Raw genomic sequence first — 13,500 nt, forward strand, 5'->3', positions numbered from 1 at the left:
TAATATTGCTAAGGAAATACTAAATATGTCCATACAAAAATATTCCTTTTATTTTATGGAGAATTTGTTTTCTTTTAAACCTGAAACATCTTCTTGCTGCACTATAACGAGCTAAGGAGGAACCTGAGCTCAATTATCAAAAAGAAGCAACATCGGGGCACTCTGGATCCAGATGCCAGGCAGATCTCACTGCTCAACAGGAATCCATAGGCGAGTGAAAGAGCTCTTTCACGCACGCGCAGTACAATCACATACCCCGCCCCCCCGCAAGATGGCCCCGCCCTCGATAAATTGGCCCCGCCCACGGAGCATCCTCACCGCCTGTTTCCGGGGTCGCGGTGTTACAGCAACACAGGGCCGGCTTCTCTCCTTCCGGTCTCCTTGCTGTCCTCCTCTCCTGCAATGGCATCTGGGCTGGTGAGGTGGCTGCTGCGGGGGCCTCGCCGACTCCTGGCTCCGGCCGCCCCTGCAGTCGCCCCGCCGGTCCGCGGGGTGAAGAAAGGCTTCCGCGCCGCCATCCGTTTCCAGAAGGAGTTGGAGCGCTGGCGCCTGCTCCGGTGTCCGCCTCCGCCCACGCGCCGGTAGGGGTGACTGGGGAGGATGAAGGGGTCGGGGGTCGGGGGTCAGGGGTCAGGGATGCTGGAGACCCGCGGCGGCCTGGCGTGAACCCCGGGTTGGCGACTGACGCCCGGAACGTGGGCGCCTACCCGGGGGTGGGGAGGGGTCGGACCCTGAGACTTGGGGACCCGGGTGAGGGCTGGGGGCTCTGGGTGCCCGAGACGCCCTCGGGGTGCGGGGCGGGGAGAGAAGAGCGGCGCACCCCGGGCTGCCATGTCGGACAAGAAAAAAGAAGCCATCAGCATATTGATATTGCAAGGAGAGTTCGCATGAGGTCTCTGCACCCCGGTGATGGGGTGCCAATAGAGTTTGGCTCCAGAGCAGCTCCTGCCTTGCACGGAGTTTTGCATCTTGTTGTTGTTTATCAGTATGTCTCTGACAGTCGTGACAGGTGGTACAAATCGATGCATCTATTTCTCCTCCCCCCCCCCGTTATTATTATTAATTTTTTTTTAGTTTTTTTTTTTTATTTAAGAAAGGATTAATTAACAAAACCATAGGGTAGGAGGGGTACAACTCCACACAATTCCCACCAACCAATCTCCATATCCCACCCCCTCCCCTGATAGCTTTCCCATTCTCCATCCCTCTGGGAGCATGGACCCAGGGTCATTGAGGGTTGCAGAAGGTAGAAGGTCTGGCTTCTGTAATTGCTTCCCTGCTGAACATGGACGTTGACTGGTCGGTCCATACTCCCAGTCTGCCTCTCTCTTTCCCTAGTAGGATGGGTCTCTGGGGAAGCTGAGCTCCAGGACACATTGGTGGGGTCTTCAGTCCAGGGAAGTCTGGCCGGCATCCTGATGACACCTGGAACCTGGTGACTGAAAAGAGAGTTAACATACAAAGCCAAACAAATTGTTGAGCAATCATGGACCCAAAGCTTGGAAAAGTGGAGAGGAAGTGTTAGGAGGGTACTCACTGCAAACTCTAGTGTACTTCTGCTTTCTTACTTTGGTGCCATACTCCAAACTCAGTCAATTTCTGCTTTGCGTTTCTACTTCTTTTTTTTTTTACATGCCTAACATTCCCCAGATTCCCATTTAACAATACAACCCCCACTATGTCATTCATCATTTTTCATGGACCTGTATTCTCCCCACCCACCCACCCACCCCAGAGTCTTTTACTTTGGTGTGATACTCCAACTCCATTTCAGGTTTGACTTGTGTTTTCTTTTCTAATCTTGTTTTTCAACTTCGGCCTGAGAGTGAGATCATCCCGTATTCATCCTTCTGTTTCTGACTTATTTCACTCAACATGATTTTTTCAAGGTCCATCCAAGATCGGCTGAAAACGGTGAAGTCACCATTTTTTACAGCTGAGTAGTATTCCATTGTGTATATAGACCACAACTTGCTCAGCCACTCGTCTGTTGTTGGACACCTGGTTTTGGCTATTACAAACTGTGCTGCTAAGAACATATGTGTACACAGATCTTTTTGGATGGATGTGTTGGGTTCCTTAGGATATATCCCCAGGAGAGGAATTGCAGGGTCATAGGGTAGGTCCATTTCTAGCCTTCTGAGAGTTCATATTATTAATTCTTATTCTTATTCCTAGATAGTGAGGGAGTTGGAGATCACCGCGCCCAGGCTTCCTTCAGTGTGGTGGTTGGGGGTGGGGGGCTGAGCTCCACCCTTGCAGCGAGCTACTTGCCTTCCAGCACCTCTTTATTTTCTTTTTAATTACTTTTTCATTTCTTTATTGGGGAATTAATGTTTTACATTCGACAGTAAATACAGTAGTTTGTACATACATAACATTTCCCAGTTTCCCGTAGAACAAGACAACCCCCACTAGGTCCTCTGTCATCCTTCTCGGACCTGTATTCTCCCACCCACCCACCCCAGAGTCTTTCACTTTGGTGCAATACGCCAATTCCAGTTCAGGGTCTACTTGTGTTTTCTGATCTTGTTTTTCAACTTCTTCCTGAGAGTGAGATCATCCCACATTCATCCTTCTGTTTCTGACTTATTTCACTTTTTATTTATTTATTTATTTATTCTTTTTTTGTTGCCCTTGTTTATTGTTGTAGTTATTATTGTTGCTGTTATTGATGTCATCGTTGTTGGATAGGACAAAGAGAAATGGAGAGAGGAGGGGAAGACAGAGAGGGGGAGAGAAAGACAGACACCTGCAGACCTGCTTCACCGCCTGTGAAGCGACTCCCCTGCAGGTGGGGAGCCGGGGTTCGAACCGGGATCCTTATGCCGGTCCTTGTGCTTTGCGCCACCTGCGCTTAACCCGCTGCGCTACAGCCCGACTCCCACCACTTTATTTTCTGTCTCTTGCAGAGGTCAAGAGGGAAGGGGTTGTGGGAGAGATAGGGAAGGAGAGAAACACCTGTTTCACTACCTAGGAAGCTGTCCCCCTGCAGGTGGGAGGGGACTGGTGGCTTGAACCCAAATCCTTGAGCCTTGTAACTAGTGCTCAGTCCGGTGTGCCACCGCCCGGCCCCTTTTTGACTCTTTTTATGGACATTTGAGTTCCGTGGGGTTACTGTTACTACTGGTGTGACAGTAACCTGGCAGTTACTACCCCTTTGGAAAGTTAGAATGAAATTTTGGTGGCTAGGGGTGTGCACACCTGGTAGAGCACACACGTTACTGTCCGAGCCCCCCCCCCCAAGCCTCCCGTTCCCATCTGCAAGGGAGAAGCTTCGAAAGTGGTGAAGCAGTGTTGCAGGTCTCTCTCTCTCCCCTCCCTCAGAGTTTCTGTCTGTCTTGATCCAAAAATAAATCAATAAAAATTTAAAAGTTGGTAGCGCCTGTCCCCACCTGTAGGAGGAAAGCTTTGCGAGTTGTGAAGCAGAGCTGCAGGTCTCTCTCTCTCTCAATTTCTGGCTGTCTCTATCCAATAAATAAAGATGATAAATTTTTGTTTTAGAAGTTGGTAGCTAGTTTACTATTTGCCTCTCTCTTTAAAAAAAAGTTAATGATTTCTAAATTTTCCAGTAGGAATGTAACCATTTGCATTTCTGTATTCAAATAAATAGAATGTTATATTCTATTTGGCAAAAAAAAAAATAGATCTCTATATAGAAAACTGGGAAATGTTATGCATGTACAAACTATTGTATTTACTGTCGAATGTAAAACATTAATTCCCCAGTAAATTGAAAAAAATAGATCTTGATTCATATTTCTTTGCTGTGAAGTAAGTTACTTCATACTTTTTTTTAAGTTTTTATTTATTTATCCCCTTTTGCTCTCCTTCTTTTATTGTTGTTATTAATGTCATTGTCGTTGAATAGGACAGAGAGAAATGGAGAGAGGAGGGGAAGACAGAGAGGGGGAGAGAAAGACAGACACCTGCAGACCTGCTTCACCATGTGTGAAGCGACTTCCCTGCAGATGGAGAGCCGGGGGCTCGAACCGGGATCCTCATGCAGGTTGTTGGCTTTCCGCCATGTGCGATTAACCTGCTGAGCTACCACCGGACTCCTCTGACTTAAGTATTTTAGTTAATTTTTTATTGCCACCAGGGTGATTGTTGGAATCAGTGCTTACGTAACAAACACAATCTCCTCATCAGCCACCCCCCCCTTCATGTTTGATAGGGTAGAGAGAGATTAGGAGGGAAGAGGTAGGGAAAGAAGAGGCAACACTGCCTCACCACTCACAGAGTTGTCCCCCTTGCAGGTGGGGACAGGGGACTTGAACCAGCTAACTTGAGTTTTAACTTGTATGAAATCAAAGCTTGGCACTAAAAAGAAACCCAGTCCTTAATTTCCTTTACATAAGTTAAGGAAATAGCATCGCAGTGAAAAAACATTTGAGTCTAACGACCATTTTGCTCTTCCATCCTGTCTTATATCCGCAGCTCAGAGAAGCCCAACTGGGATTACCATGCAGAAGTCCAGGCCTTTGGACACCGCTTGCAGGAAACCTTCTCCTTAGATCTTCTCAAAACTGCATTCATTAATAGCTGCTATATTCAAAGCGAGGAGGCCAAGCGCCAGAAACTGGGAGTCAGCCAAGAAGCCGCTCTTCTCAATCTTAAAGACAATCAGGAACTGTCTGAGCAGGGGGCAGCCTTTTCACAGATGTGCCTCACCCAGTTTCTGCAGGACGCCTTTCCAGACTTGCCCGCCGAAGGCATCCAGGCTCTCGTCGATTACCTCACTGACGAGGAAGTCCTGTGCCATGTGGCGAGGAACTTGGCCGTGGAGCAGCTGACGCTGAGTGCAGAATTCCCAGTCCCCCCGGCCGTGTTACGACGGACTTTCTTTGCGGTGATCGGGGCCCTGCTGGAGAGCAGCGGACCTGAGAGGGCCGCACTGTTCGTCAGGGTAGGTCACTGCTAGCTGCACCCAAGGGCACACCTGGCTGTGACTCCTTCCTCTGTTTGGCTTGGAAGGTTGTGTCTGCATGAATTTTCCCAAACCGACAAATACCTCAAGCTTTTTAAAAGTAGTGTTTTATCACTGAAGACATCTGAGGTGGATATGTTATTAACTAACTTCAGGGCCAGATACTCTAGTAGAGCACCCAGTAGATCAAACACATTACCATGTGTGGGGACCCAGGTTCAAGTTCTCATGAAAAGTATCACTGTTGTGGTCCGGGAGGTGGCACAGTGGATAAAGCATTGGATTCTCAAGCATTAGGTGCTGAGTTCAATCTCCCATAGCACATGTACCAGAGTGATGTCTAGTTCTCTCTCTCTCCTTCTATCTTCATGAATAAATAAATAAAATATTTAAAAAAAAGAAAAATATCACTGTTTATTCATCAGTTCAACTTTTAAAAATTATTGGAATTCTTTTTTTATAAGTATTCATTTTTTTTAAAAAAATTTTATTGGGTAGAGACAGACAGCAAGATGGAAAAGGGAGAATAAAGTGGAAGGGGAGAGAAAGAGAGACACAGCCACAATATTGCTTCACTGCTTGTAAAGCTTTCGCCCTGCAAGTGGAGACCCAGGGTTTGAACTTAGGTCCTTGCACACAGTAAAATGTGCACTCCGCCAGGTGCATCACTACCTGGCTTCCAATTATTTGCTTTCTTACTGATAAAGATATAAGTTATGACGTCAGATTCATGTTCAACTCTTAACTTTCTAATCATGGACATTTTGTTATTTCTGTTAGACATATGCTTTGAATTACAGCCTGGTTTTCTTCATGTCAACTTAAATCTATACATTGGTTCTTTATATACAGGACTTCTTAATTACTCAGATGACTGGAAAAGAGCTCTTTGAGATGTGGCAGGTAGTAAATCCCATGGGACTCCTTGTGGAAGAATTGGAGAGAAGGAAAGTCCCAGCCCCCGAATCCAGGCTCACCAGGCAATCTGGCAGCACTACGGCCTTGCCTTTGTATTTTGTTGGCTTATACTGGTGAGTAGAACTCTAGTCTCCACCGCATAACATTGATTGGAAACCTGAAGGAGAATGGCATGGACAAATGGGGGAAATGTTCGCTCATTTTTTTTTAAGGTCATATTTATATGTGTGGAATGATGATGTTTTCTCCCCTGGATTTTATGGTCTTTTGAGAAGGTGGTCATTGGATTATAAAAAACAAGATGAAAACTCTTGCTCTTACAATTCAGTCTTAAATGATTTTTCTCTGTTCCTAACTTTGTTCGGACATGGATGTGTACAATCGTAAAGTTCAACTCACATGATTAACTAGTGTCTGATGTCGACTTCCAGTAGTAGTACTTTTCTTAGAAAATTCCATCCATATGACTATTACTTTTTTTTTTCCCCTTGTAGTTTTGTTAATCATTCATTTGACTTGAATTTTCTTAGCTTTTAAGTCAACATGGATTGAGTCCAAGCTGTTACATGGAGTTACCCACCACAGCATTTAAAAAAAAAAAAAAGCTTTTTGAGTTGCCGAGGTGGGATTCGAGTTTGGGAAGTATCCAGGAAGCAGCTAAATATATTTGCAAAGTGACCATTCGCACCATCCTCGTGTACTCAGCCTATTTTAGCTGATAATGTCCACAGCTTCTGCTTCCGCTTCTTTACAGGATCACAGTTACTTATTTGAACAAGAGTTTGCTAGTTATTATCATCAAGATTGTAAAGCTGAGGGCTCCCCATTTTTGTTTTATCGTGTGTGTGTGTGTGTGTCTGTGTGTGTGTGTGTGTGTGTGTGTGTGTGTGTGTGTGTGTGTGTGTGTGTTTTATTGCACTGTGGATCCACTGCTCCTGGTGGGCATTTATTCTTTTCCCTTTTTATTTCCCCCTTTTGTTGACCTTTTATTTTTTTATTATTGTTGTTGTTGATGTCGTCATTGTAGAACAGAGAGAAATGGAGAGAGGAGGGGAAGACAGAGAGGGGGAGAGAAAGAGAGACACCTGCAGACCTGCTTCACTGCCTGTGAAGCGACTCCCCTACAGGTGGGGAGCCGGAGGCTTGAATCAGGACCCTTGCGCTTCACGTCTCGTGTGCTTAACTCGTGTAATTTCCAATCACTGTTGGCTTTCTTTCCAGTGATAAAAAGTTGATTGCAGAAGGGCCTGGGGAAACAGTACTGGTTGCAGAAGAGGAAGCTGCACGAGTGGCGCTGCGGAAGCTTTATGGATTCACTGAGAACAGACGGCCCTGGGACTATTCTAAACCCAGAGGGAATGTCAAAGCGAAGACCATTGCCGTCAGCTAACCAGCCAGAGATGTGGCGGCCTGAAATTCTGTGAGCAGAGCAGTGAGAGTTGGACGTCATTTAGATTTCAAAGCTATATGTTCATCACTCTGAGTTCCTACAATTAGACAAGTGTTCATTAGATGACAGCTTGATTTTCCTTTTTGTATTTTTGTGTCCGTGACTGGCTGGTTAGTGGGAGAAAGAAAACCAGAGGACCCCTGTGGCACATGGGGTGCTGGGGGTTGTACTCAGGAGCTTATACTTGAGAGTCCAGGGCTTTAGCCGCTGCACCAACTCCCAGGGCCCCAGGGAGGTATTCTGCTCTCCTACATTTGAGGGATCGGAATTTGAATCTGTATATTCTATATGAACTTTGCTGGAATACCAATAAAAAAGTTTTAAAGATGTGACATTTGCTGAATTTGATGTGCCGACATCGGTCAATTTATTCTTCTTTAATATAACCTTGACTCAAATCATAACCTTTAGAGAAATGTAAGGTGTAGGGCTGAGAGAGAACTTAACCTGTTATGGCACCAGGTGAAACACTATAATGGGGAGTAGTGCCGGGGTGTTTGTCTGTTTGCCTGTCTGTCCCCCCCCTTCTGAAATTAAAAGGGGGAGGGAAATCCGCAAGAAGCAGTGAACTTATGAATGTGTGAATAAAAAGAAGTATAAGGTACAGATTATAACAGATTATAACAGATTATAATCTTCTCTTGGTTCTAAGTTAAAAATTCTGTGTTTTTTTTTTAAATAATTTATTTCTTTATTGGGGAATTAATGTTTTACATTCAACAGTAAATACAATAGTTTGTACATGCATAACATTCCCCAGATTCCCATTTAACAGTACAACCCCCACTATGTCATTCATCATCTTTCATGGACCTGTGTCTCCCCACCCACCCACCCCAGAGTCTTTTACTTTGGTGCAATACTCCAATAATTCTGTGTGTTTTATAGTCATTCAGTTCCCGAACTAGGGAGACAGCATAGTGGTGATTCAAAAAGACTCATATCTGCGGCACCAAAAGTACCAAGTTCGATTCTCAGCAGTGCTGTGAGCCAGAGTCAAGCAGTGTGTTACGGTTAAAAGGAGAAACAGGACCAGGTAGTGGTGCACTTAGTTGAGCGCACATGTTACAGTGTACAAAGATCAAGGTTCGAGCCCCTGGTCCCTACCTCCAAGGGGAAAGCTTTGTGAGTGGTGAAGCAGGCGCAGGGGTCTGTCTCTCTCTCCCTTCCTATCACCCCCTTTCTTCTCAGTTTCTGGCCTGTCTCTATCCAATGAATAAATAAAGATAAAAAGCCTTTTAAAAAAATAAAAGGAAAAACAGCAGCATAGTCACTCAGTTTCAATTTTTTCGTAGTTGAATTTTTGTAAAACAAATGTCAGAAAAATGTTTCTAAAGGAAACTGAAAACCAAAAGCTAAAAATGTTTATTCTAATGGGAAAAATTCAATTTAACCTTCCATTTCTGTAGCTACTATTTTACTGGCTAGGTTCTAGTTCTATAAGCCTTTATGTTCAATAACCCTGCAACTGCAAATTCCCTTTGAACGCGTTATTTTTTAATTTTTTGGCAGCTAAAATTTTTCAGTTTTAGGCTGCCAGTAGTGATAGCAGGAAAAGTAGCACTTGGGAGTTGAAAAGTTTTCAAAAGAGACAAAATGTTCAAATAATCCTTTTCCCATGGAGTCCTTTTATTGAGGAAGATGAAGGACCTTTAAAATTCCTTTATTGGGGTTGGGTGGTGGTGCACTGGTTAAGCGCACATAGTACTTAGTGCAAGGATCCCAGTTCGAGCCCCCAGCTCCCCACCTACAGGGGAGTTGCTTCACAAATAGTGAAGCAGGCCTACAGGTGTCTATCTTTCTCCCCCTCGTTTCTATCTTCTCCCCTCTCAATTTCTCTGTTCTATCCAATAAAACAGAAAAAATGGCCACCGGAAGCAATGGATTCATAGAGTAGGCACCAAGGCCCAGTGATAATCCTGGAGGCAAAAAATAAATACAATTCCTTTCTTGACTGATTACTGTGTTGTGTGCAAGGGTTTATGGTCACCACTTCTACACCAGAGGCTGTTGCAAGAGAAAAGTTAAGCATAAACTCACTTGGTTTTTTGTTTTTGCAATTAGGGTTATCTCTGGCCTCTGTCTGCCTACAAGGGTGAATCCACAGCTCCTGGTGGCTATTCCCACCACCACCTTTTTTTTTTCTTTTTATTTAATAGAATAGAGAAATAGGGGAAGGGGTGACTGATAAGGAGAAAGAGATAACATCAGCAATATTCATCGCTCCCATAGCTTCCCCCAGGCTTGAACCCTGGTCCTTGTACATGGTGAGCCTTGCACTTGTGTGGGCTTAAGCAGGTGTGCCTCCTTCATGTGGTAGTTTGAATGTAAATGGTTTCACCTTTCTTTGAGAGTTAACTTCAACTCCTAATAATTCAGTTATTAGAAATACAGGATCAAAGGAGGAAAAAAAACTACCATAAGTTCAGCAGGGAAGCAATTACAGAAGCCAGACCTCCCACCTTCTGCACCCCATAATGACCCTGGGTCTATACACCCAGAGGGATAAAGAATAGGAAAGCTATAAGGGAAAGGAATGGGATATGGAGTTGTGGTGGGAATTGTGTGGAGTTGTACCTCTCTTATCTTGGATTTGTGAGTGTTTCCTTTTTATAAATAAAAATTTAAAAAATGCTACAATAAATAAGCATGATTTGAGAGGCATCTCATGGATAAAAGACAAAAGAGGTGGTAATCTCAGGCTACAGCTGTCTGTCTCCCTTTCTCTCAATTTCTATCTCTATCAATAATAAATAATTAAAAAAGAATAATACACACACACACATATATGAGAGATTGTAGTCTCACCATACACAGTGCTGATGGCTTGGCCTGGCATTTGTCTTCCTCAGGGCAGTTGCTATTTTGAATTCACAGGGTTGGAGGGGAACTATCTTTATCCTTAGATTAGCAAACTTCTTGAGCTTGCCCGCTTCTACGTTTACATAGGGAACAAGTCTGGCTCTGCTTCATGAAAACTACTTTGCGAGTATGAAGACATTTATACCCCTTATAAAAATGTCATTTCGGGGCTGGGTGGTAGCGCAGTGGGTTAAGTGTACATGGCACGAAGTGTAAGGATGGGCGGAAGGATCCTAGTTCGAGCCCCCTGGCTCCCCACCTGCAGGGGAGTCGCTTCACAGACGGTGAAGCAGGTCTGCAGGTGTCTGTCTTTCTCTCCCTCTCTCTGTCTTCCCCTCCTCTCTTAGTTTCTTTCTGTCCTATCCAACAACAATAATATTAACAACAATGATGAACAAGGGCAACAAGTGGGGAAAAAGGCCTCCAGGAGCAGTGGATTAGTAGTGTAGCTACCGAGCCCCAGCAGTAACTCTGGAGGCAAAAAAAAAAAAAAAAAAGTCATTTCTGGTGGGGGCGATAGCATAGTGGTTACGCAAACAGACTCTCATGCCTGAGGCTCCAAAGTCCCAGGTTCAATTCCCCCCCCCCCACCACCACCACCATAAACCAGAGCTGAGCAGTGCTCTGGTGTTTCTCTTTCCCTCTGTATCTCTCTCAAAACTAAAATAAATAAAGTATTTAAAAAAAATAAAAATGTCATTTCAATACAGTTGCAAGTAAACTATTCTAAACTGCTATTGTTTGGTTTTCCATTTTTTTTACCCTTTTAACAAAGCACAGCTCAGCTCTGGCTTCTGGCAGTGCAGGAGACTGAACCCAATTGGAGCCTCAGGCATGAGAGTCTCTGCAGGGAAATCAGGTGGTGGTGCACCTGGTTAAGCACACAAATTAGCATTCCCAAGGACCCAGGCTTGATCCCCTGCTTCCCACTTGAGGGAGGATGCTTCATGAGGGTGGAGGAGGCATGCAGATAACTTTCTCTCTTGCCCTCTCTTGTCTAACCCTTCTCCTCAATCTCTTTGTTTTTTTTAAATTTATTTATGAAAAGAAAATAAAAATCATAGGATAAAAGGGGTACAAATCCACACAGTTCCCACCACCAGAACTGCGTATCCCATCCCCTCCCCTGATAGCTTTCCTATTCTCGGTGGGAATTGTGTGGAGTTGTACCCCTCTTATCCTATGGTTTATTTTGTCAGTGTTTCCTTTTTATAAATAAAAATTTAAAAAAGGAAAAAGAAAAAGAATCTCTTTGTATAATTACTGTACTGACTCTCCCACCCTGAAGTTAAATTGTTAAAAGCACTTTAAAGGCACTCAGTTATCATGGGTTGATGTGGAAAATAGATGATTGACAGACTTGCGTAGCTCTGTCCAAAATAGCTCCAAATTTGGAACGGACCTCTGACAGCTATTTAGTTTCCTATCTTTCTAAGATGTGTGGGACATGTGACTTTGAGGGTGTGGTGAAGAGTGTGTGTGAGCCAGAACACTCAATGACCATTTGGAGGACTGGCTTTCTGACAAATATGTAACTTGGTCTGAGGAGACATTAAGTTTTTTTTTTTTAATTATCAATGAGACAAAAAGAACTGGAGCATCAGTCTGGCATACGGTGTGCTGGGGATTGAACTCAGGATGTTTCTACTTGCAGACCCTTTAGTCTACTGTTTGTGTCGCAGCTCCTGGTATGCTGTTTTGAAATTTGAACACACTTCTCCAGCTCTTTCTTTTTTCACCAGGGCACTGCTCAGCTCTGGCTTATGGTGGTGTACAGGATTGAACTTCGGGTCTCCGGTGTCTCAGGCTTAGAAGTCCTTTGTAGAACCATTAAGCTATCTCCCCCAACCCTTCCTCACCTTTTTTCCACTCCCCAGTTCCCTGCCCACAAAGTTGCCCCTAAAACATTCCTTAGCCAAAAATATGAAGTCTACAAAACTGACTAAATAAGCTTTTTGTTTGTTTTTAAAGCACATACTGTGTTTTCGCTATACGTGTAGATCAAAATGCAGACTATTGTCTTCAACATGTGTTATGTGGTGTTAGGAAAGTAAGCTGTTGGGACTGGGCAGTGATGCACTTGGTTAAGCGCACACATTACAATACACAGAGACCCAGGTTCAAGCCCCCAGGCCCCCCTGCAGGGGGAAGGCAGTGAAGAAGCAGGAAAGTAAACTATGAATTGGAATTTCGTTCCCAGGCATGAACAAAAATTACTTTTTTGTGATCAGCATTGTATAGACTTTGGCCACAAGATGGTGCTCTAATCCTACTTCATAATTAGCCTATACCATAATTAGCCTATCCCAGGCTATGAGGAACATTATGTATTCTCTACAGGAAAGACTAAAACATTGACTTCTACTGTGATTCCTATTATTCAGTAGTTTGCAAACACTAACAACGGGCTCATGCAGAACAGTGATTTCTCATTTAGCAAATGTTTTCTTCTTTATGTATTTATTTACCCAAGCCCTACTCAGCTTATGGTGGTGTAGGAGATTGAACCTGGAACTTTGGAGCCTCAGGCATGAGAGTCTCTTTGCATAACCATTGTGCTATCTAACCCCACCCTCCTTTTTAAAATTTATTTATTTATTTATTTATTTATTCCTTTTTGTTGCCCTTGTTGTTTTATTGTTGTAGTTATTATTGATGTTTTTGTTGGAGAGGACAGAGAGAAATGGAGAGAGGAGGGGAAGACAGAGAGGGGGAGAGAAAGACAGACACCTGCAGACCTGCTTCACCGCCTGTGAAGCGACTCCCCTGCAGGTGGGGAGTGGGGGGCTCGAACCGGGATCCTTAGGCCGGTCCTTGTGCTTTGCGCCACCTGTGCTTAACCCACTGTGCTACAGCCCGACTCCCCATCCTTTTTTTTTAATTAGAAGAAAATTGAAGTTGACAAAGAAGATCAGAAGAGAAAACACAAGTAGAACCTGAACTGGAATTGGTGTATTGCACCAAAGTAAAAGACTCTGGGGGTGGCGACAGGTGGGGGGAGAATACAGGTCCAAAATGAATGACAGAGGACCTAGTGGGGGTTGTATTGTTGTATGGAAAACTGAGAAATGTTATGCATGTAGAAGATAATAGATAAATAAATAAAAAGACAGAGGGGGTAGATAGCATAATGGTTATGCAAAGAGACTCCCATGCTTGAGGCTCCAGGTTCAATTCCCTGCACCTTCATAAAGCAGAGCTGAGCAGTGCTCTGGTAAAAACAAACAAACAAACAAAATCCAAAAAGATACCTGCAGACCTGCTTCACTAAGTGAACCACCCTACCACCCACCACAGGGGCCTGAACCCAAGTCCTTTCAGATGGTAATGTGTGCTGGGG

General features: G+C 44.1%; 1 protein-coding gene across 1 annotated transcript; it reads left to right on the forward strand.

Moving 5' to 3' along the window:
- Positions 1 to 360: 360 nt before the first annotated feature.
- MRPL44 (mitochondrial ribosomal protein L44) lies at positions 361 to 7,630 on the forward strand. Its single transcript, XM_007531709.3, has 4 exons — positions 361 to 581; positions 4,441 to 4,909; positions 5,783 to 5,961; positions 7,070 to 7,630. Exons 1-4 carry the CDS (start codon positions 403 to 405, stop codon positions 7,236 to 7,238), a joined length of 996 nt encoding a protein of 331 aa, XP_007531771.2. The 5' UTR covers positions 361 to 402; the 3' UTR covers positions 7,239 to 7,630.
- The last annotated feature ends 5,870 nt before the right edge of the window (positions 7,631 to 13,500 follow it).

Source organism: Erinaceus europaeus, chromosome 7 (genome assembly GCF_950295315.1).
Source record: "Erinaceus europaeus chromosome 7, mEriEur2.1, whole genome shotgun sequence".
In the NCBI taxonomy this organism is placed as follows: Eukaryota; Metazoa; Chordata; class Mammalia; order Eulipotyphla; family Erinaceidae; genus Erinaceus; species Erinaceus europaeus.

What these genes read in the sequence shown, in the direction of transcription:
- MRPL44 (XM_007531709.3), top strand. Translation starts at nt 403, where the DNA reads ATGGCATCTGGGCTGGTGAGGTGGCTGCTGCGGGGGCCTCGCCGACTC. An exon ending in CCGCCTCCGCCCACGCGCCG is followed by an intron (nt 582 to 4,440) that starts GTAGGGGTGACT and finishes TTATATCCGCAG; the next exon opens with CTCAGAGAAGCCCAACTGGG. An exon ending in GGGCCGCACTGTTCGTCAGG is followed by an intron (nt 4,910 to 5,782) that starts GTAGGTCACTGC and finishes CTTTATATACAG; the next exon opens with GACTTCTTAATTACTCAGAT.